The sequence below is a fragment of the Oncorhynchus mykiss genome, chromosome 13 (genome assembly GCF_013265735.2).
Source record: "Oncorhynchus mykiss isolate Arlee chromosome 13, USDA_OmykA_1.1, whole genome shotgun sequence".
Classification (NCBI taxonomy): Eukaryota; Metazoa; Chordata; class Actinopteri; order Salmoniformes; family Salmonidae; genus Oncorhynchus; species Oncorhynchus mykiss.
This window is the reverse complement of record NC_048577.1, coordinates 30,575,764-30,599,770: the sequence shown is the minus strand read 5'-3', so window position 1 is coordinate 30,599,770 and position 24,007 is coordinate 30,575,764. Positions and strand designations below refer to the sequence as shown.

The 24,007-nt window shown below is 43.0% G+C and overlaps 1 protein-coding gene across 1 annotated transcript; it reads right to left on the bottom strand.

Annotated features, from left to right (window-relative positions):
* Positions 1-1,067: 1,067 nt before the first annotated feature.
* Positions 1,068-19,853, bottom strand: LOC110486087 (apoptosis-stimulating of p53 protein 2). Its single transcript, XM_036940737.1, is given in 19 exon segments — positions 1,068-1,261; positions 3,014-3,074; positions 3,076-3,211; positions 3,429-3,595; positions 3,946-4,079; positions 4,565-4,702; positions 9,574-9,839; positions 10,039-10,545; positions 10,771-11,119; positions 11,553-11,668; positions 12,065-12,199; positions 12,372-12,585; positions 13,237-13,401; positions 14,452-14,633; positions 15,152-15,320; positions 16,245-16,346; positions 16,474-16,550; positions 19,037-19,150; positions 19,703-19,853. Coding segments are annotated over 19 exon segments (3,222 nt in total). The 5' UTR covers positions 19,851-19,853; the 3' UTR covers positions 1,068-1,219.
* Between the last annotated feature and the right edge of the window lie 4,154 nt (positions 19,854-24,007).

Sequence of the window (24,007 nt, the reverse complement as noted above, 5' to 3'; positions counted from 1 at the left end):
AATATTGTTAGGTTTGAGGGAAATCCAACACAACATATCACTGAGTACCACTCTTCATATTTTCAAGCATGGTGGTGGCTGCATCATGTTATGGGCATGCTTGTCACCGGCAAAGACTAGGGAGTTTTTTTGGGATAAAATAAAACAGAATAGAGCTAAGTACAGGTAAAATCCTAGAGGAAACCCTGGTTGAGTCTACTTTCCAACAGATGCTGGGAGACAAAGTCACCTTTCAACGTGACAATAACCTAAAATACAAAGCCAAATATACACTGGAGTTGCTTACCAAGATGATATTGAATGTCCCGGAGTGGCCTAGTAACAGTTTTGACTTAAATCGGATTCCAAATCTATGGCAAGAATTGATAATGGCTGTCTAACAATGATCAACCAACTTGACAGTGCTTGAATATTTTTTTTTACATTATAATGTGCAAATATTGTACAACCCAGGTGTGTAAAGCTCTTAGAGATTAATCCAGAAAGACTCAGCTGTAATCGCTGCCAAAGGTGATTCTAACATGTAATGAATGACTCAGGGGTGTGAATACTTGTTAATTAGATATTTCTGGATTTCATTTTCAATCCATTTGCAAACATTTCTAAACCATGTTTTCAGTTTGTCATTATGGGCTATTGTGTGTAGATTGGTGAGAAAAAAACAAATTTAATCAATTTTGAATTCAGGCTGTAACACAAAATGTGGAATAAGTCAAGTGGTATGAATACTTTCTGAAGGCACTGTATACCCACAGCAAGATTGTTTGATAACGGAAGATAAAGGAAAATAGTCAAATACACAACCAAAGTTTTTATATACTGTATCTTGTGTGGATATAAGCTTGCCATGACGTAGAAAAAGCTTTACATTTCCAACTGCCACAGTTACAAACCCTTACAAATTGAATCTGCTCAGAAAATCACACGTCTACAAAAAAAAAAAAACACTGTTCAGAAGTCTCCATTACAAATGTTGTCCCATAATACATTCCTGCAGTGAAAAGGAAACAGCTTGACCATGTGAATATTATCCATACATAGGTTGAAAACCCTTTAGCATGATATGGTCTTTCACAGACAGGTCCAAAAGCTTGAAGTGGAATGCTTGACTTTGACATCCAAAAGACCAGAAGTAGGTTCTTCATTCGCCTTTCAAAAAGTAACTTCTTCGAGTCGGAGTAGTTTTTAGCGAGTAGGGTGGAACGTGAGCCGACATAATTTAAGCCAAGCTCCTCTGCCGTGGCTTGATCCTCAGATACAGCTAAAAATAAGAAAATACCATTTTAAAGATCATATAACTATGGTAAGCAGGGGGCTGAGATTCTCATTTAGATGTCTCAATTTAGATTCAGCATTATTACATAATCTTCTTAAGTGACAGGATTTCCCCCACTAGTTAAAGAAATCTATTAATCATTGCCAGATGTAGGATGATTTCCACATGTGAAATGGCAGACAAGTTTTTGTCAAGGAGGTGACGCATAGAGCTGGTAGGTCTTTACAAGGCACGCATGACTAAGAAATGTTAGCGTTGCATAGCACAATGTATTACTAATACAACTAATATAAGGACAGAACATTAGACAGGAGTAGAAACTAACATGGGCATTGTTTAATGCGTTTCACAGGACAAAACATTCCCAGCTTTCCAACGTAGGTAAGCAGGGGGGGTGTTACAGGTGCCCTAAAGGGACAAACTAGAATATCAATACACAACAGTTAGGTTTTCCCCAGTCTTCTAATCAGAGAAGTAGACCCCCAAGGGCAATTTCTTCCCAAATAGATTGCAAGTTGCACTTTTCACCAGGGGCACAGTTTTGGTTTTAGAAGTGGGGCTTACATAATTATTCTTATACATTTTTCTTCAGTTGGATAAACACTCCAAGCAGCCTACCCGACCGCCCGGAGGAGTCCACATGGTCATAAAGTACACCGTTGCCTCGTTTTGTACCCCCCCGTCCCCAGTGAGCCCTTGCTTTTCACTGAACATGTTCTTCGAACCTCCAGCACCGGGGCCAGTATTCACAACATCTCAGAGTAGAACCTTTCACATTTAATTTGCCAAAATGTATCACTTTAAACAACCGGTCGATTATTTACTTTATACGCAGAGCTCACCCTGTTATAAAAATCGGGTTTCTAGCTCTACAAGTTGATAAAAACAGCTACGGTCATTATTAACGGTTTCGTTTGCTAATTAAAACACTTACATTTAGAACGCACTACAAATGTTAGGCTACAAAGGCGGCAAAGTGGATTAGGGTAAAGTTAGTTTGAGGTTGGAAGTTAGAGATATAGCTCTCCGAATGTTTGTTGAATATCCTACCTCTATGTAGGCCGTCATTGTAAATAAGAATTTGTTCTTAACTGACTTGCCTTAGGTTAAATAAATAAGAACACGGTTGTCAGGTTTTTTTGCTGGCTACACAGACCGAATGATTGCATTTTAGCAGATAGGAATCAATCATCCAGCGCGAGGTAGAGAGAGGATTGAAAAACAATTCTTAACTCTTTGGTAGAGATGCTGTGAAATTCCGCTGGAGCAGTGCGAGAAAATGCGTGCATGCATAACCTACTGGTAATTACCCTATTTCGACCCTACACTTAATACAGACTGCCATTTATTTTGCGATGCCCGGCCATTAGAAGTGATCGGAGTTTGTTGGAAGCTCGCCTTTTAATGGAAGTTTTACGGTATATGGACAGATCCTAGATCAGCATTCCTCCTTTTAGAAGCTTTGTGGAAATGGCCCTTGGTCAAAACCACTGGATATATGCATGTCCACTTTTCCTATACTAAACCACTGTTCTGAATACAATATACAGCTGCAGCCCACAGACAGACACTATTGCTAGATTCCAAATTGACTGCTCTTCACTCTGCCTATGATTTTTGCCACATTTCTTACACCTATCCAATCATTTCAAATCTACAGGAGTTCCTAGGGCTTAGGAACTAGGGGTAGAGCGTATGTGTGGCCAGGCTAGTGTCCCTACTCTCTCTCCTGCTCACCCCTAGCAGGTTTCTTGGAATGTAGCCCTCTCGGTCTCCGCAGCGTGCCCACCACCACTCTCTCGTCCTTGTCCTCGCGCCGCAGCACCGTCATGCAGTCGCCTTCCTGGAAGGCCAACTCGTCATCGTCCTCAGCCTCGTAGTCCCATAGGGCGTACACCACCCCACGGTTCATGATGCCCATCGTCTCCTGTACACCTGCATCAACACAAAGTCACACCCAACTCGTCAGGAACAAGCCGTTAAGATTCAATTTCCGCTAAAACGTGTTATGGAGGGCAGAATGTTAGAGTAGATGAGGGTAGCTACATTTTGTAAACCAGCGGAGGGGTCGAGTGCAAAACGGAAAAAAATATTGTTTTGAGCAAATAATGTTTGTGCTTGGTCTCCAGTCAGAGTACACTAGCGGTCTCACCGTAGAGGAACTGGGAGCACTGTGCGTAGCCCTCCTCCATCTCCTCGCACTTGTCTGTCGCTGTCTGCATATCACTGTAGGTGGTGGCGAACACAGCAGCCCCGGACTCCACCAGGAATTTACACACCTGCACATTGTTACAGGAGGCCGCACAGTGCAGTGGAGTCCTGGGAGAGAGACAGACACAGAGAGGTAGAGTGAGGTAGGAATGGAAGAAAGAAAGGGAAGAAGGTAGAGAGGAGGGCAGAGGGAGAAGGAGATAAGAGAGGGAACAAGGTGGGAGAGTTGGCGGAGATAAGATCAAGAGGAGGGGTGAGGGAGAGTGAAGGAGGGGAGAGATAAAAAACAAAAACAATAACGCTAATAATAGTGGGCGACTGGATAACATCATCCACATGAAAACATTGGATGTGACGTGCTACTGGTTGCTGGGGGTGACAACAGCTTTTATAAAGCTACTGTAAAGTGACAACGGCAACTAACGTGACAAGGCCACTGTAAAGTGACAATGGCTCACCAGCCATCACTGTCGGCAGCGTTGGCGTTCACGCCAAACTGCACCAGGAACTTGACGATCTCGGTGTGGCCGGCGCAGACGGCGTTGTGCAGGGCTGTGATGCCCTCGTCATTGGGCAGGCTGGGGTCATCCACCTATAAGGCGGAAAGTTAATAGGCTTCAAGACATTTCCTAGAAAAGGTCAGTTATCGGTCTTTACCCCTTACGGTTGATGTTAGGATTTGGGGAGGGATTAGCTGATCTTAGATCTGCCCCTAAGGGCAACATGGTTGAGGTTAGGATTTGGGTAGGTTTTAGCAGGTCTTATAACTGCCTAAGGGCAACTTCTAAGCTAAGCATTTTGACGGCCATTGACCAGCATTTCTTGTTGCTTACGAGTACTACCTAAGCATTACTTGCAGCGGCATTGCAAAGCCTTTGCTTATGGGATGTCTGCGTGGAAGAGTCGCCTGAGGTTATCCAGTCTGTGGTATTAACATTGAAACAGACGAAATTAGCAGGGCTAATGATGTAAAACTCACATCACTGAGAATCTAACCAACAGCCCTTTGACTCCTCACCCCCATTTTCTTCCCAACGCTATACTATCTCTTCAATTAAAAGAAGTGGGACTACTCACGTCATAGATGACCCTCTGCACCAGATCATACTCGCCCTCCAGAGATGAGTCCAGCAGCAGGGACAGGGGGTTAAACTTGACCCGCATGCCGTGGTCGATGCGCTCCGAGCCGACCTTCCGCAGGTTGGTCCTCTTGCCCTGCAGGAGTGGAGTGAGGGGTGTTACAATATAAATGCAGTGACATCTGCTAGCTATGGTCATCGAAATTGTTAAAAGGTTTTAAAATGAATTATAATAAATGCAACAGTTGGACAATGGATAAAGATCCTACAAACTTTTAGAAATGTTATTATCCATCAGATATTGACTACATTATAGCACATAAAACATTTTACTGGCTCAGACAAATAATGACTGCAGTTCAGGGACTTTGGTGGAAATGCAGGTATTCAATTTGTCCAATATAAACATTTTAATATTGTGTCAGGTATTTTTTTGGGTGTGTGTTAAAAATATAATTACATGTGCATCATATGCAGAAATACACTGGATGTACTTGCATATATGACACATTAACATAAAGGGGTGGAACAGGACTGCTTCATTAATTACTGTTGTCACATTCTCTTGCATAATTCAACAAGTGTGTCAATAGCAGGATACCCTCGGATAAAAAAATAAACACGCTTCGCTTTAGAATACACCGATATAAACATACTTTACATTGTTTCGAAATCGGACATAATATCACTATAATCCGAGTGTTTATTTTCGGGAAGTTGCTTTATTTCAGGGAAATCTAATTCGTTAACATTTTGTTATCTTTTTTCCTCAACTGGATTAAATTATTACTTTTCAATTCCACAAAAAATTAACACCCATCAAAATAAAGTTATATTTATTCGCTTTCTTGTGATGTAAGTGACGAGACTGTTAAATCCCAGACTAAGCTTTAACGTTCTTATAGTCAACAGAAAGCCAATGTATTCCATTGAGCCCATTTCAGCCATTACCGGGTGTGTTTGACAGGTCAATACAAACATTTCCGCAGTCGTAATGTTAATGGGAAAAAATTACAGGCACAAGCAAGAGTATGAAAGAGTCGCAGGAGTAAAATGAAAACCATCAATCCAACTAGATTTAAGTGACGAGTAGGGCTGTGGCGGTCATTAAATGTTGTGAGCCAGTTATTGTCATTCAAAAGACTACCGGTTTCACGGTAACTGACAGTTAATTAACAAACATGTTTAGCATCTCCAGGCCTCCAAGCATACAGCCGCATACAACCCGCTGATGTGCGCCTTTGGAACATCTACATTTTTTTTAAGTCTAAGAAATCTATTTAATATACACTATCACAATAAATCCATTATTTATTTTAGGCAGGTCTAAAACATTATGATTATGAAGAAAATGTATTTCAGAAGAACAGAATGATTTGACCTAGGTACATTATTTGGCTATGCGCCATAGGCTGTAAGGCTAGTTCATTTAGCAAACAAGATATGTTTAAAATTCCTGTGCTATTATTTTATACAGTATTACATGGTTTTATAGTAATAAGAATAGAATTTAACTTAGTGCGCCTTCGGAAAGTATTCAGACTCCTTGACTATTTCCACATTTTTTTATGTTACAGCCTTATTCTAAAATTGATTAAATATTATTATATTTTCCCCTCGGCAATCTACACGCAATAATGACAAAGCGAAAAGTGTTTTTAGAAATTGTTGCCAATTTATTTAAAAATGAAATATCACATTTACATAAGTATTCAGACCAGGGAATAGGAGACTAGCCAGGATCGAGGGAAAGATGAATGGAGCAAAATACAGAGATCCTTGTTGAAAACCTGCTCCAGTGAACTCAGGACCTCAGACCAGGGCTAAGGTTCACCTTTCAACAGGTCAACGACCATAAGCACACAGCCAAGACAACGCAGGAGTGGCTTCTGGACAAGTCTCTGAATGTCTTTGAGTGGCCCAGCCAGCCATAGCCCGGACTTGAACCCAATCGAACATGTCTGGAGAGATCTGAAAAATAGTTGTGCAGCAACGCTCACCATCCAACCTAACAGAGCTTGAGAGGATCTGCAAAGATGAATATGAGAAAATCCACAAATACAGGTGTGCCATGCTTTTATACCCAAGAAGACTCGAGGCTGTAATCGCTGCCAAAGGTGCTTTAACAAAATACAGTGTAAAGTGTCTGAATACTTATGTAAATATTTTTTCAATGTCATTATGGGGTATTGCATGTAGATTGATGAGAAAGGGGAAACAAATGTAGTCCATCTTAGAATAAGGCTGTAAAGTAACAAAATGTGGAAAAAGTCAAGGGGTCAGAATAGTTCCGAATGCACTGTTGCTGAATAAAACAAAGGATATTTTTCCTATTCCGGAGCGAGTGCACATATGAAGTGGCTTTGCTGAGTGTAAAAGTGACCATTTGAAACAGGTCCTATACACTAGATTTAGAGTTCTTTAAATAACTTTAGTTGTGATGATTACAAACCTTAGAATGTCTCAGAAATCAAAACATATATGGGGTGCATGATGCGACTATAGGCCATTGATGATTAAAGTCGCAAATAAAAGCTTGCGCTCTGTTCCTTGCCTCAGACTGCACATGCTGTCCTCTCATCAAGCGATCATATTTTCACCCATCAATTTAGTCTTGACTAATACTGTACCAGTCAAAGGTTTGGACACACCTACTCATTCCAGGGTTTTTCTTTATTTGTACTATTTTCTACATAATAGTGAATAATAGTGAAGTCATCAAAACTATCAAATAACACATATGGAATCATGTAGTAACCAAAAAAGTGTTAAACAAATCCAATTATATTTTACTTTATGTAAAATTAGTATGGATTTAGAATGAATTGCCCCTTATCAAATGGCCAGGAACAGGGGCAAAAAACATCTGCTCTCGAATAGTGAATGGAGGCCGCTTTCCTGCCATGGCGGACTGGTAGACTATTCCAGATTTATAGTGGAGCATGTGCTTAATATGAGCAGCTGAAAATAAATATAGTAGCAGTATCCTCTTCAGTGGCAACCATCAAAAACCCTGCTTTCACACTGGATTACATATAGAAAAGTCTGGGCTTATAAGAACACGCATTTCATATACAGGCCCACATAAGCTCTAATTTGCATATTGGGGTTTTGAAAAAATCATCACCTCAGAAAACGCTGTCCATTTTGTTGTGTTAGGCTTTGAAACAACATCCACAATGACCATGTTTTCCAGTGAGTTTCAAGCTGTTGTTGAACTTCTTTCTTCAAATTGATCAATCACAGTGCGGTGAGTTTGAAAAACATGATACTGTTCTGATAAATGTTTGATGTGATTTTCAATTGCATTTATGTCCGAGTGGTTAGACTAGAGGGACAATAGAGCGCTGAGTACCAGGCGAGTTGGGTACAACCAACGCATGTCCAGAGTGCATAAAATGAGATTACCTTGACTCAACGGTTACATGGAATTTTACTGCGGTCATGACTCATGACTGCCGGTGTGGAGGTAATATGGTCACCGCAACAGCCATACTGGCAAGTGGATTTTACACCCTTCAAACACAGATGACTGAAAAAGACAGATCCTCTGGTGGGCGTATATGTTGTATACAGTTGAAGTCGGAAGTTTACATACACTTAGGTTGGAGTCATTAAAACTCGTTTCTCAACCACTCCACAAATTTCTTGTTAACAAACTATAGTTTTGGCAAGTCGGTTAGGACATCTACTTTGTGTATGACAAGTCATTTTTTCAAAAATTGTTTACAGACAGATTATTTAACTTGTAATTTACTGCATTACAATTCCAGTGGGTCAGAAGTGTACATACTAGTCAGTACTAGTTCTGTCTCCTAGAGATGAACGTACTTTGGTGTGAAAAGTGCAAATCAATCCCAGAACAACAGCAGAGGATCTTGTGAAGATAATGGAGGAAACAGGTACAAAAGTATCAATATCCACAGTAAAACGAGTCCTATATCGACATAACTTGAAAGGCCGCTCAGCAAGGAAGATGCCACTGCTCCAAAACCACCATAAAAAAGCCATTTTGCAACCGCACATGGGGACAAAGATCGTACTTTTTGGAGAAATTTACTCTGATGAAACAAAAATACAACTGTTTGGCCATAATGACCATCATTATGTTATGAGGAAAAAGGGAAAGGCTTGCAAGCCGAAGAACACCATCCCAATTGTGAAGCACTGGGGTGGCAGCATCATGTTGTGGGAGTGCTTTGCTGCAGGAGGGACTGGTGCACTTCACAAAATAGATGGCATCATGAGGAAAGAAAATTATGTGGATATATTGAAGCAACATCTCAAGACATCAGTCAGGAAGTTAAAGCTTGATCACAAATGGGTCTTCCAAATGGACAATGAACCCAAGCAAAGTTGTGGCAAAATGGCTGAAGGAAAACAAAGTCAAGGTATTGGAGTGGCCATCACAAAGCCCTGAGCTCAATCCTATAGACAATTTGTGGGCAGAACTGAAAAAGCATGTGCGAGCAAGGAGGCCTACAAACCGGACTCCGTTACACCAGCTCTGTCATGAGGGATCTGCCAAAAGTCACCCAACTTATTGTGGGAAGCTTGTGGAAGGTTACCCGAAGCATTTGACCCAAGTTAAACAATTTAAAGGCAATGCTGCCAAATACTAATTGAGTGTGTGTAAACTTCTGACCACTGGGAATGTGATGAAAGAAATAAAGCTGAAATAAATAATTCTCTACTATTATTCTGACATTTCACATTCTTAAAATAAAGTGGTGATCCTAACTGACCTAAGACAGGGAATTTTTACTAGGATTAAAATGTCAGGAATTGTGAAAAACTGAGTTTAAATGTATTTGGCTAAGGTGTTTGTAAACTTCTGACTGTATGTCACAAAAACAATACATTAATCAAAATGGTTTCCCAATACCAAATATATCACCATCCATGTACCCCAATATCCATACCAGCACAACTTTTAGTATGTTTGGCTAAAACATGACCTCATACTATATAGTATGCTAGTATGGGGTATTTGGTGTGGCTACATACCGGAGGCAGAGTGACCTGTCCCGTGACCTCCGGAGCCTTCATGTTGAGGGTGTCCTCCCCCAGGTCCTGCTCCCCTTCGCTGGGGTATGGAGGGGGCGGGTAGGGCGGGTACTCCTCCAAGTAGGCTTCTGGCTGATGGGGGGGCGGGTGGCAGGGATCTGGCACCTCTTCCTCCAGCGACGGGGGCATGGTGTGGCTGGAGGAGAAAGAGGGCTCTGGGATGGGCGAGCGGGGGGGCACCTGTGCATCTGGGGCGGCAGGGTAGCCTAGTGGTTAGAGCGTTGGACTAGTAACCGGAAGGTTGCAAGTTCAAACCCCCGAGCTGACAAGGTACAAATCTGTCGTTCTGCCCCTGAACAGGCAGTTAACCCACTGTTCCCAGGCCGTCATTGAAAATAAGAATTTGTTCTTAACTGACTTGCCTGGTTAAATAAAGGTAAAATAAAAATCTTCCTCGGTCTCAGCGAGGGACGCTGCAGCATGGAAAACTTGGGACGTCTGGGGCTCCACCGGCAGTGGAAAACTTGGGACGTACCAGTGCAGTCTGGGGCTCCTCCTTCCATGTTCCTCCACCTTCACCCTCGTATGGAAACGCCACAACAGTCTCCATGGCGGCCAGTGTGGTCTTCTGGTAGAGAAGCTTCTGGATGTTGGGCCCCGCAGGGCCCTCAGGCTCTGTGATGGAGCTGCGCTTCTTGAGGGGTCGCGGGGCATGGTGCAGCCGACGGCGCAGGGCTTCCAGGTCGGCGTCGCTGGGGTGCCGGTGAGGGTGCGAGATGAAGGGGAGGAGCTTGGTGGGGCTGAGGGGACGAGGGGCCCGCTCCGTCTCCTGGCCCCACTGGCTCTCAGGTGCCAGAGACGCCAGGCCGGGACCCCCCTGGTCCACCTCGAAATCGCCGGCCCCCAAATAGGTGGAGTCCTGGAGGAGCGACTGCTGCCCCCCACTGCCTGAGATGACTGGTTTTCCATACACTATCAGAGAGAGAGTGAATGGTCAATCTAGCATGCTAACACAATAACATCTTTTAAAAGACTTTAAGGTTGTTAAGTAGGGAAATTTAAGGCAGGTATTTTCCAAAACAATAACAGAAAATGCAGAATGATTTTAACAAATTACTCAGTTTAGTAACATGGTAAAGATCCAGGAGTCACAGGAGTAGCCAAGACACGACAGTAGCCCATGGCTCCTTCTCTCACCTCTGGGCTGCGTGCGTGTCAGAGTGCCCCCACCTGTCCTGGGCTGTTGGGTGTACATGGAGTAGATGGAGGAGGCAGCCACCGTCTGTGGCTTCTGGAGGACAGGCACTGCCGCTGTGGACTCTGGAGGATCCGGGGTGAAGGGGCGCACCGTAGCCGCCGGAGGAGCCTCCTGCTTGGTTGGCAGAGGCAGGGTGTGGCTGTGGATGGGCGGAGGTGCACACAGATGGAGGGAGGCGGACGGTTTTGCCTTGCCCGGGAAGGTGCCCGTGCTGTAAGGCGGTTTGCCGAAAGTCGGGGGCTTGGTAGGGATAGGAGGTGGCACCTTGCCGAGAGCCTTACCACCCGCCTATCAAGTCAAGAAGACCGTAACATACATAGTATGATGAAAATTAAATGCATAATAATATAACTGCAACAATGTCAGTTAACAGATGGTTTTATCCAATGCAACTGTTCAAACACAAATCCAGTATTAAGTATGTGGGCCATGAGGGAATCAAACCTACAAATGGTGTTGCAAGTACAACGCTCCAACCAAAAAACAACCCTGTATATCAAAAATACATTGAAGCTGCTTCATTGACTAATCGGGCATTTATGGAAAAAATAAAAATAAAAATGGAAAGCAGAATAATCTATATCCCTGACCACATTCTCTGTGGGTCTGTGATCATTTCTAGGAAGGATGGAAGTCGGGTAGGGAGGAACATAGCAAGGGAGCATCTTTTAAGTATACTGTATGAACGTTCCTAAAATGCTTCTGAAAATCAGTGCAGTACCTGGGTATCCCTCAAGAGGTCCTCGCTGCTCTGATTGTTCTGTGAGTGGACGGGAGCCGGGGCGTCAAACATAGAAATGTGACGCCCCTTTTGGCCCTTGAGGGTCTCGGCGTCTCCTGCAACCACAGAACAAATCACATCAGAACATTATCTGAACCATATGACATTTACATTATTAAAACCAAATGACATAACATTATTTGAACATTATCCAAACCATATGACGTCCACCAAACATAATCAAGATGGTCAGAACCATATACACATCACAATCACTGTAACCTGGAGGCAGTCTTTATTTTGAATATATTCCCAGCATCAGTTTAATAAAACACTACTACATCTCAGGGGGTGACCTGACATGAATTTCTAAATGAATGAAATAATATGGCCTTAGCAAGAATTCCCTTCATTAATTCAAAATTGCACAAATTTCTATTAGTATTTGTTAATTCATGCAGTGGAACTGACCCCAACCCTGTTTCCGAGCCAAGTCGAGGGAAGATGGTTACCTGAGCCCTGTGAGGAGAGGCTGGACATGCGAGGCAGAGTTGAGGACATGCCATGATGACTGCCGCTGGACTCTGCTCTGGAGCTGGACCAGTCGGACAGCTGAGACGTCTTGGATGACTGAAAACCTGTCAGAGCTGGGAGAAGTGTTAACACATGGAAAGAGCACTTGAATTGCAAAGGCAGATGTACACAATCTACTACTACACAGTTACACACATGCACACTAACACAGCCACAAGCGCACACATACAATCACAATTGAACACACACAAAGTAAAATCATCCATAACGAAACAACATTCTTACCTGAGTAGGGTTTAAGCGGTCTAGGAGGGGCCTTCATGGAGGAGTCTGGCATGGGTAAGGTGGTGGTGCCGTCGGGGTAGGCAGGCTTGATCAGCAGCTCCTGTCGGCTGGGCACCGGAGACCCTGGGGCCGCAGTGGAGGACAGGATGTAAGGGCCCACGGCCGCCACCCTGGAAGGGCCACATGGCTGCAGGGCCTGGCTCTTTGTGGGGACCTGGAGAGAATGTTTGGGTAACACATTATCTAAAGTTAGCAGGTATGACACTTTGTTAGTTGTTATTAGCATGTATGAGCCTTTATAATATCTTATTATGAGCCTTATATGTTATGTCACCCTATGTAGGCCAGGGATGGGCAACTGGCGGCCCACGGATCAATTTCCATTAAAAAAAAATACAAAATAGAATAATAAATGTTTTTAGGAACTCAGTCGGGGTCTCAACTATCTGCTGTCGCTGCTGTCAAGAGGGGGCTGCTAAAATGTTTTACTTGCATGGTGTGGGGGGGGGACGACAACAACAACAAAATGTCACTTCGTGCCCCCAAAGGTATGGATGTGGGTAGTCAGACCCTTGAGCCTCTGTGGACCCTCGTGATAAGTTCAGATTTTCTGTGGCCCCCACCCCCATCAAAGTTGCCCATCCCTTATGTAGGGATGCAGGAGTAAAATATTACTCCTGCACACATCACATTTCTCTCATGGACAGCGAGGTCTTGCATCCATAGCTCCATCTATGAATTGGAGTGGTGATACATTTCCCTGGCCCCATTCCTAAGCTTAGTTCCAAGAAATGTGGGGCTGATGTGGTCTGATGTACACTGCCCTAAGGGAACAATAAAGCTTTTGAAACTCGACTTGACTCACGGGCAAGTTCGCCTTCTGCTGTAGCGCTGCCTTCTTCTTCCACAGGCGTTCGCGGAGTTCGGCCACTCGCTTGTCCATGGTGGCCACCTCCAGGTTGCGCTTGCTCAGGCTCTCACGCTGCTGTTGCAGCTTGGCACTCTGGTCCTGGTTCAGCTTATTCCTCAGCTTAAAATCGGGGGGAGAAGGGAGAAAGAGCTAGAGTCAGCTTTATGTGTGTATAGCGATTTTCCCACTACTGAGCCCAACTAAGCCGAGCCAAACCAATCTCTACTGAGTTTGCCTGGTTACATATCCACCATAGTTGCTGGAACCGTGCTGAAAAGGACCGTGTGAAAAGAAAACTTCAGAGCCAGCAGTTTTGTTCTGGGGGTATACACTATATATACACACAAAAGTATGTGGACACCCCTTCAAATTAGTGGAATCGGCTATTTAGGCCACACCGGTTGCTAACAGGTGCATAAAATTGAGCACACAGCCATGCATAAAAATCGTCTGTCCTTGGTTGCAACACTCACTACCAAGTTATAAACTGCCTCTGGAAGCAACGTCAGCACAATAACTGTTCGTTGGAAGCTTCATGAAATTGGTTTCCATTGCCGAGCAGCTGCACACAAGTGTCGGCTGGAGTGGTGTAAAGCTTGCCACCACTGGTATCTGGAGCAGTGGAAACGCGTTCTCTGGAGTGATGAATCACGCTTCAACATCTGGCGTTCCGACCAACGAATCTGGGTTTGGCAGATGCCAGGAGAACAATACCTGCCTGAATGCATAGTGCCAACTGTAAAGTCTGTTGGAGGAAGAATAATGGTCTGGGGCTCTTTTTCATGTTTCCGACTAGGCCCCTTAGTTCCAGTGAAGGGAAATCTTAAAGCTACTGCATACAATGACAATCTAGACAATTCTGTGCTACCAACTTTGTAGCAACAGTTTGGGGAAGGCCATTTCCTGTTTCAGATTGACAATGCCCCCATGCACAATGCGAGGGCCATACAGAAATGGTTTGTCGAGATCGGTGTGGAAGAACTTGACTGGCCTGCCCAGAGCCATGACCTCAACCCCATCGAACACCTTTGGGAATTGGAATGCCGACTGTGCACCAGGCCTAATCACCCAACATCAGTGCTGTGGTTATGATGTTATTTTGCAGAGTCTACCTGTAAATGCCATAAAAAGAAACTTCTGTGGAAGCAGACAAATCTGATCTTCTCTTACCTGCAGCTCCTTGTAAAGACGCTCCAGCTCGCCGGCGGAGCTCGGGCCATCATGAGAGGGCTCCATCTTGACGCTTTTCAGGGTCTCCAGCTGCCTGCTCAGCTCCTCCACTCTCGAGACGGCCACCAGGAGCTCGCACTGCTTACTCTGAAACAGCCCGTTCATCTGCTCTATCTCCTCCACTATACAGCCAGGCACATACACACACGCAAATCAACAAACACACGCAAGCACAGACATGCACATTAGTCAAATTTGAAAAGTAACATTTAGAGAATGCTAATGATGTGTTCGGTCAAACCAAAATCGAATGTTCCGTTAACGTCAATATTTGATCATAAACCTAAACATGTTCTGTGAATGTCTGGTAAGGTAGATAAAAAAAGAAAAACATTTGAGAAATGTTTTAAATACATTCCACCAAATTGCACCTTCAGGTTCCCATAACCGTCAGGTGTACATTCTCGGAACACAGATAACTAAACAAAATAATATTCTGGATACCTAAACCTGGAATCTTCTTTTGAACCAAAAGTAGTTAGCTGGTTGTACACTGTAGGCTTAAGCCAATCAACTAAAAGAAATGTCAAGTGTGTCAAGTAGGGAAAAAAACATGTCACCCAGAAAGCCCTACTCAGCTCCTTCCCCAAACCCCTCTTCATCGAGTGTCTTGACTCCTCACTCTCCCCTTGGCACTGACCCAGTTTGCTGTTGCTAAGGCGTTTCTGCTCCACTTGACCCTTGAGGGCCCGCACCCGCCGCAGCTTGGTCTCCTGGTTCTCAGCATTCTCACGAAGCTGCAGTAGTCTCTCATGCTCTGACGCCTGCTGCTGCTGCTCCTGCAGCTTCAGGTAGCGCAGACGTTGCTCCTAGCCGACCAAACAAGAAAACATTTTCAGATTAAAGTTTTTAATAATAGCCACATGGTGTATTAAAAGTAGTCAAAGTAGTAGTATTTGGTCCCATATCCCTGGCACACAATGACTACTTCAAGTTTGTGACTATACAAACTCTTGTTTTGGGTGTCTTTTGTATCATGTCTTGCCCAATAGTAACTAAATACATGTGAGAATATAATATGTTTCTGAACACTTCTATATTCACATGGATGGTGCCATGATTATGAATTAATCATAAATGAAGCATGAATAATGATGAGTGAGAAAGTTAGAAGCACAAAGATAATTCCCCCCTCCCTGGATAAGAGGGTCAGCTTAATGACTAAAATGTCCAATGCTAACCTTCCCTGTTACTGGTGATGGTGGGAGGTTAGCATCCTTTACTGTAGCCTTTGTAACCTTCTAACTCAGTGTAGGAGAACACACAGCCCTTCCCTTGTCTTTAAAGAAAAATAATTGTCTTTATTAATTGAGCTTAATAAAGAGAAGGCAGAGGAGACCGTGCGAAGTAAAACTGTCTAGGAAGAAACCTTGACAGGAACCACTCTAGAGCAGGCCTATTCAACTGGATGTCTATGTCAAGCTAATAAGAAAGGGAAAGAACTACTTTTTTTATTGGACATTGTCTCATCTAGAGCCCTGCCCTTACAGGCCCATCTGCCTCATGCTGGCCTAGGCATGAGACAAGGTGAAGAATTAGATGTCTTGACCTTTATTTTGTGGCTGTACTTCTCTGCCAAATGACTCAATGGGCTTGTTTGACATCGACTGCACTGATGTACAAATCCCCTTGCACCATAAATAACTACTGATTATAATTTATAGCCAAGTCGGTCAGTCACAATTTACCCACAACATATCATGCTCTCCAACATGGCCAATGTCTTGCCCTACCTTTGAGGCCAGGAGCTGCTGCTGCGAATTGATCTGCTGCTGTTGCCGTGACGCCAACTCCTGCAGCTCCGAGAGGGTGATGTCCATGCAAGGTGGTGCCACCTGGGGGGGGGGGGGGGGGGGGGGGGGGGGGGGGGGTCAATAATGACAAATAATGTGTCACACCATACCATTTAACCATCGGCTTCTATCTTCCTTCCTTTTACTGTAGTACCGTTTTTGCACTCACCCCATTCTCCATGCATCGGTCCACAGGCACCTTGACCATATTCCTTTTAGCGGAGGGATTGGAAACCCTTGATCCGCCTATACAAGACAAAATACAGCGGCCTTGTGAGTGTGTGTGTTTATATCTAACTGTTGGAGAGGGACGTGCATTTGCTTCACAACTGATCATGGGAAGTATAAAGAGGCAAGAAGCTAATTGCTTTTTGGGGAAAATTATACATCTCTGTTAAAAGGGGGCTCCAATTTGTTTGTGTATTACAGTCTGTTTATGACCAAAGTTGGAACAAACATGACCGGAAAACCAACACAAGACCTGAGCACTGCGCCATTAATAGGGGTCATACTCTTGAGGATACGGGATGAAAAGGACAAGCATGAGTTGGAGAACTGCTCATTGTGTAATAACTGGTGGAGCAGCCAAAAGAACCAGGCCTCTTCCACACAGTTGCTCTTCCCGTGCCAGTGTCTGACAGTTATGCAATGCTGTTTAGCAAACTCCTTATATGGGTAACCCAAAAAGGCTGATCGCTTTAATAAGCTCTTTGGGGATCACAACTCAGGTTTATTAGTTACACAACCCAAATTCTACACCTTATATGGTAATAACGGCACAAGCTAAACAGGGAGCCAAGCCAGACTAGTTGTAATTGACTACCATCGTGTCCCAAATACAAATAATAAAGCCTTTGTGCTGTGATATCCCTTGCACTGTTCTGTTGCGCAATATGGCTTTGTCCTGCGTAGGGGGCCGTTCCAAACAACTAGAAACCCAAACACATGGAACTACACAAGGTTCTCAAATGACCAGAGAGCCTTGGGTAAAGAAAGACATGGTTTTCTGTTGTTTTCAAGTTGCATAAAGGACTAAGTTATGCGGGTGCATCACATAGTGATACCATTGAAAATAACATGTCCTTGGCTAATCGTCTCATGAAAAAGTAATGCGGATATTCGCAGAAGAAATTACAAGCACAAAACTAAAATCACAGCAATGAAAGAAAAGTGTACTGTTCCCTATGGGCTCACTTTAGCCATTAACATGGGCGTATTCATTACACAGATACTGTTGCAAAACGTTTCTTAAACGGAAGCAAATGGAACAAAAAGGAGAGGGACCTACCTGAATTTGTCCAATATAGACATGTTTTGCTGTTTGTTTGCTTCCGTTTGGTTCTTAAACGGTAAACGGTTTCCGTAATGAATACACCCCAGCTGAGAGGGCGTTAACATGCTACAGTACCTAAGACTACAAGGTGGAGTTGTTTAAAGGTGCTTACACATGTGGAAGCTAGGTGAATTGCAACAGGACTAGGCTGCATTCAAAACAAATACCCCCTCCCCCGCATCCCATTTCCCCGTAACATGGCGGAGACTCGCGCTTGAACCTTTTACTTTCGGCTTTGGTCCACCACATTCAATTTTTTTTTAGAAAAATTTGACATATATTTCACAGCAATTTAGACGTTACAATGATTCCCTACGCTATTCATTGTTTGATTTCTCACATAAACTGAAATTTAGTGAAAAGTGTAACATTTTAGCACCCAGGAAATGACAGAGTCATTTCTACATTGGCCACTTGACCTGATTTCCCCTAAAAACACAGCCACAAAATCAAAACACCTTTCCCATTTTGGCAACAGATGCCGGCCTGGCAGGAGAAATCAATAGGCGAATATCACAGCCAATCACAACACTGGCAGTAAGTAATACTGTGAAACACTGTCATTACACTATTACTGCAGATATATTATGTACATTATCTGAAATTACAATGCAAAAATAAAGTACAAATCCTATGTGTAGCACATTTAAAGTGTGTTAAACTGTTAAATATTGTACATCATATGGGGGTGTGTTCAAAAACGGACAGTGCCCGTGGCATATCATCACCACCACACACAGGCTGCATCATGAATGGCATCCTATTCCTTATTGTGTACTACACAGTGACCAGGGCCCATTGGCCATTTGGGACGCAGCCACAGTCAGAAAAATCTTGGGTTACCTTTGGGCCTGAGAGAATGCAGGCAAGAAAGAAAACTAGAGTGTACCCTGTTAAATAACTATGTTCCCAGCAGCCGCAAAACATCATGGCGATTTTAATTATCTCAGCGATGTTTAGAATGCTTGGCACTGTGCCATGGTCAAAACCGCATGCATCATCAAATAACATGAAGATATACAATCTTATCACTAATTTTTTTATTTTATTTTACTTCACGTGACAGTTATTCTAATCCATATACAAAGCTAAATTATTTTATTGATTTGGAAAAAAAAGTAAAATCCAATTCAATTGTATTGAAATTCATCATCCCAACAATGGGGACTAGGAAGTGTGTCTGCCAGTTAGAATAGTAGCTGGCTGTATTGACTTTGGCTCAACTGTAATGGAATAGAACATTATGTACACCACACACATAACGGCCAGTAAACACAGCTGCCTACCCAGGCTTTCACATTTTTCAGGCTATGCTTGACACATTCAGTTACCACACTATTTATTATCCAGGGTACTGGTGGGGGATGGGCATCGAAAAATGTGTGTTTGTGGCTCTCACCTGACTCTCTGCAGGGTACCCGGTCATGGCGCAGGAGGAAGCGCACCTCCCCCCTCTGGTGTCCCCAACGCTGGAGCACGTCCAGCATTCGCTCTCCGTCACCAATGGCGCGCTCTGGTGTGACAAAGAAATATGCCTGAGTAAGCGGTTCTTGATTCCAAGGCACGGTTCCATTTTGGTCCCTTGCCTCTTACCCCCAACCTTTACCCTTCAGGTATTCACATCGACGGGATAGTGATACTGCTTTCACCTATTACGTCACCTTTAAGATTAGTGAACACCGAAGTTGTAGGGGCTAGGGAGTGAAATGGAACTGGGCCAAAGTTGACATTGAACAAGATTTTTGAAAACTCAGGCCTTCGATTGGCTTCATTCAGTTCAGCACTTTGATGAGTGTAGCCCAGCATAACATCAACCTAGAGTAAACACTGACATCAAAAGTTAGCCAGGAAGTGTCCTGGTTGGTCTAGCAGTGATACCACAGCCTCACACATGACTACGGTGTTGGCATGGGTTTGAATCTGGCCCATGCCCTACTAGCACCTCTCCTACTTTACTGTCTCTTTTCACTGTCCAACAACTTGATCCTTAACTAGTTGTCACTTTACGACAAGTTTAAAAGGCATAAAATTGAGAAGACTGAGTCAGAACCATTCTGAAACTCACCTGAGCCTCGCCACATTTCAGCTAGGAAGCATTCTCCCTCCCCCGGCTCCTTGCACAGCTCCACCACATCACGACACAGGGTTTCCGGGGTAACGGGCACCTCTGTGAAATGCTGGTCATTGTTGCTGAGGTACACGGTGAGGAACATCTAAGACACAGACAGTGAAAAATAGACCATTAGAACAGTGTTAGAGAACATTGGGGTCCAACTCCAGACAAGACTGAGCCAATTCAGAAACCCCCACTGCAATGGGTTTTAGTGAGAACAGAATAAGTAGCACATTAGGTCCCTGTTCCATTTGAAACAAACAGATGGTCAATGTCTATTTTGGATTAAAAAAATCTTACGGGGAGTCATTTGTCAATGTGGTCTTTTTTCCTAATAGGGGCAATTCCACGATAATGAAATTGTGCTGAGACTGATATTTTTTACTTAAAATGTATGCCAAACGAAAACCATTGATTTAAAAGTTTAACAAACCACACAACTCTATGCACAAGGACTACTTTTAACAATTTACACACTGAATATAATTTACTGAAAGAACTGTGCAGATGCAAAGTTTGGTAACAGAATTTCAGTTAAATCTCCCTCTGTTTGTGACCACGTTTTCCAAACACTTGGAAAACGTGGTCACAAAAATCTGCTCCAAATGAAGATTCAAATATGTCTGCAGAAAGAATGCGATGTCAGCTATGACATGACACTGAGTAAAAATACATTTATTTTGGTTATTGAACTGTATACATTAAGTGAAGTAAATTTACACCCGGTAACAGAATTTCATCATGGGTCCTTGATCTATGCTACACAGAAATGCATAAATACTAAATCCATACACAAAGGTGCAATATCATCCTTTGCATATTTATTTATTACTCTACACACTGGCTATTATTTTAATGAGCTCCACCACCAAACAAGACCAAATCTGAACCAATCATAGACATCTATTTTTCACAAGTTTGGACATCAAAGTACAGCACAGTAGAGCTATGGAGTATAGCACAGAACAGTAATTATAGTTCAGTACAGTAGAATATAGCACAGTACACAAGTGTAATGTACTGTATCTTACTGTACTATATTCTACTTTTATTTACTGTACTGTGTTGTCCAAACTTATGAAACATAAGTGTCCGGACCAAATCTGAACTAATCGTGGACGTCTATGTTTGGGCCGGTCCAGATGTCTGTGGAAGCTGAAATCAAGACTGGTCCGGACCAAGAAATTACGTCTGTGGACGTTGAAATTGAGGCCAGGGCGGACTGACCAAATAAAAAATTGAATGAGAAGGTAGGTGTCATAAGAGCTAGGAGAGGTTGCATTAATTAGAGATAGAGAAGAGAGAGGTTATCCAGACTTTTCACACTCTTGCTTTGACAACCAGATGACAGAAAGGAAAAAATGTATCAGCTGAACACAGTTGGGTCGCCTGCTACTGTTCTCCCTTTCGCTGGCATACTATTGTTGTTTGTGACAACTATGATTTCCCATTCCGTTAACTATTTTTTTGAAACTCTGTTACCAATTTGGTAACAGATTTTTTATTTATTTTTTATTTTACCCCCTTTTTCTCCCCAATTTCGTAGTATCCAATTGTTAGTAGTTACTATCTTGTCTCATCACTACAACTCACGTACGGGCTCGGGAGAGACAAGGTCGAAAACCATGCATCCTCCAAAACACAACCCAACCAAGCCGCACTGCTTCTTAACACAGCGAGTATCCAACCCGGAAGCCAGCCGCACCTATGTGTCGGAGGAAACACCGTGGACCTGTCGACCTGGTTAGCGTGTACTGTGCTAAGTTGACTGTGCCTTTAAACAGCTTGGAAAATTCCAGAAAATGATGTCATGGCTTTAGAAGCTTCTGCTAGGCTAATTTAAATCATTTGAGTCAATTGGAGGTGTACCTGTGGATGTATTTCAAGGCCTACCTTCAAACTCAGTGCCTCTTTGCTTGACATCATAGAAAAATCTAAAGAAATCAGCCAAGACCTCAGAAAAAAATATACATAGGTTTTATTCCTATGCTGTGAGCTCTGAGCTACAGAGCTGTCTATCCTTAGAAGACCCCTTCCAGAGCAGAGTGAGGGAACAGACTCCTAAGCCAAAAGGACACTGACATCGGGAGGACGATGAGAGAGGTGCGCCGGAGTAGTGAGTCATCGAGCAGCCTGAACGGTCCCCTGAACGGTCCACGCAGAGAATCCTCGGAGATCATCCCCACGTAAATACATCATTATATTCTGACCCATAAGAGCGGCAGTTTGGGACAAGCTGACAAATTCACCCAAATGTATATTTCTCTCGTGTACTTTCTTTTTTCTCTCCCTCTTTGAAATCCCCATGTTGGCCCGTTATACTAAGTTCTAATCAATAGCCTATAATGTGTTTTGTATATGTATATCTTTTATTATCATTTTAGCTTTCTAGTAAATAAATATTCAACTAAGATTGGTGTGGTACGAACTCATTGGTGAGACCCGGATCCATGCAGATTCACGGGCTATACGACGTTCAGAACGAGATTGGTAGAGGTAACTGGTTAATTAGCGGCTGTTGTAAAATAGATATTCTGATATTCTTTGAGTTAATTTGGGAAATAGAAACTCAGTAAAAACTAGTTTTCCCATGGTGCCCCAGATTAATGAGTTAATAATTGCTTGATTCAGTTAATCACGCAATTAGAAACTTTAATAATTCGATGAACAACAGTCGTCACATTAACTAATCACAACACAGGTAAGAAGTTTTCGGTTGTAGTTGTTATAGGACTATTTCTCTCTATACGATTTGTATTTCATATACCTTTGACTATTGGATGTTCTTATAGGCACTTTAGTATTGCCAGTGTAACAGTATAGCTTCCGTCCCTTTCCTCGCCCCTACCTGGGCTCGAACCAGGAACACATTGACAACAGCCACCCTCGAAGCATCGTTACCCATCGCTCGACAAAAGCCGCGGCCCTTGCAGAGCAAGGGGAACAACTACTTCAAGGTCTCAGAGCGAGTGACATCACCGATTAAAACGTTATTAGTACGCACCCCGCTAACTAGCTAGCCATTTCACATCGGTTACGCCAGCCTAATCTCGGAAGCTGATACGCTTGAAGTCATAAACACCTCAATGCTTGAATCACAGCGAAAAGCTGCTGGCAAACGCACGAAAGTGATGTTTGAATGAATGCTTACGAGCCTGCTGCTGCCTACCACCGCTCAGTCAGACTGCTCTATCAAATCATAGACTTAATTATAACATAATAACACACAGAAATACGAGCCTTAGGTCATATATGGTCAAATCCGGAAACTATCATTTTGAAAACAAAACGTTTATTCTTTCAGTGAATTACGGAACCGTATTTTATCTAATGGGTGGCATCCATAAGTCTAAATATTCCTGTTACATTGCACAACCTTCAATGTTATGTCATAATTATGTAAAATTCTGGCAAATTAGTTCGCAATGAGCCAGGGGGCCCAAACTGTTGCATATATCCTGACTCTGTGTGCAATGAACGCAAGAGAAGTGACAATTTCCCTAGCTTAATCTTGCCTGCTAACCTGGATTTATTTTAACTAAATATGCAGGTTTAAGAAAATATACTTCTGTGTATTGATTTTAAGAAAGGCATTGATGTTTATGGTTAGGTATATTCGAGCAATGATTGTGCTTTTTTCGCGAAGTTGTCTGTCTTTGTTAGGAACAAAGTCTTCACACAGTTCGCAACGAGCCATATACAGTGGGGAGAACAAGTATTTGATAACCTGCAATATCGGCAGCGTTTCCTACTTACAAAGCATGTAGAGGTCTGTAATTTTTAACATAGGTACACTTCAACTATGAGAGACGGAATCTAAAACAAAAATCTAAATCACATTGTATGATTTTTAAGTAATTAATTTGCATTTTATTGCATGACATAAGTATTTGATCACCTACCAACCAGTAAGAATTCCAGCTCTCACAGACCTGTTTTTCTTTAAGAAGCCGTCCTGTTCTCCACTCATTACCTGTATTAACTGCACCTGTTTGAACTCGTTACCTGTATAAAAGCACCTGTCCACACACTCAGTCAAACAGACTCCAACCTCTCCACAATGGCAAAGACCAGAGAGCTGTGTAAGGACATCAGGGATAGAAATTGTAGACCTGCACAAAGCTGGGATGGGCTACAGAACAATAGGCAAGCAGCTTGGTGAGAAGGCAACAACTGTTGGCCCAATTATTAGAAAATGGAAGAAGTTCAAGATGACGGTCAATCACCCTCGGTCTGGGGCTCCATGCAAGATCTCAC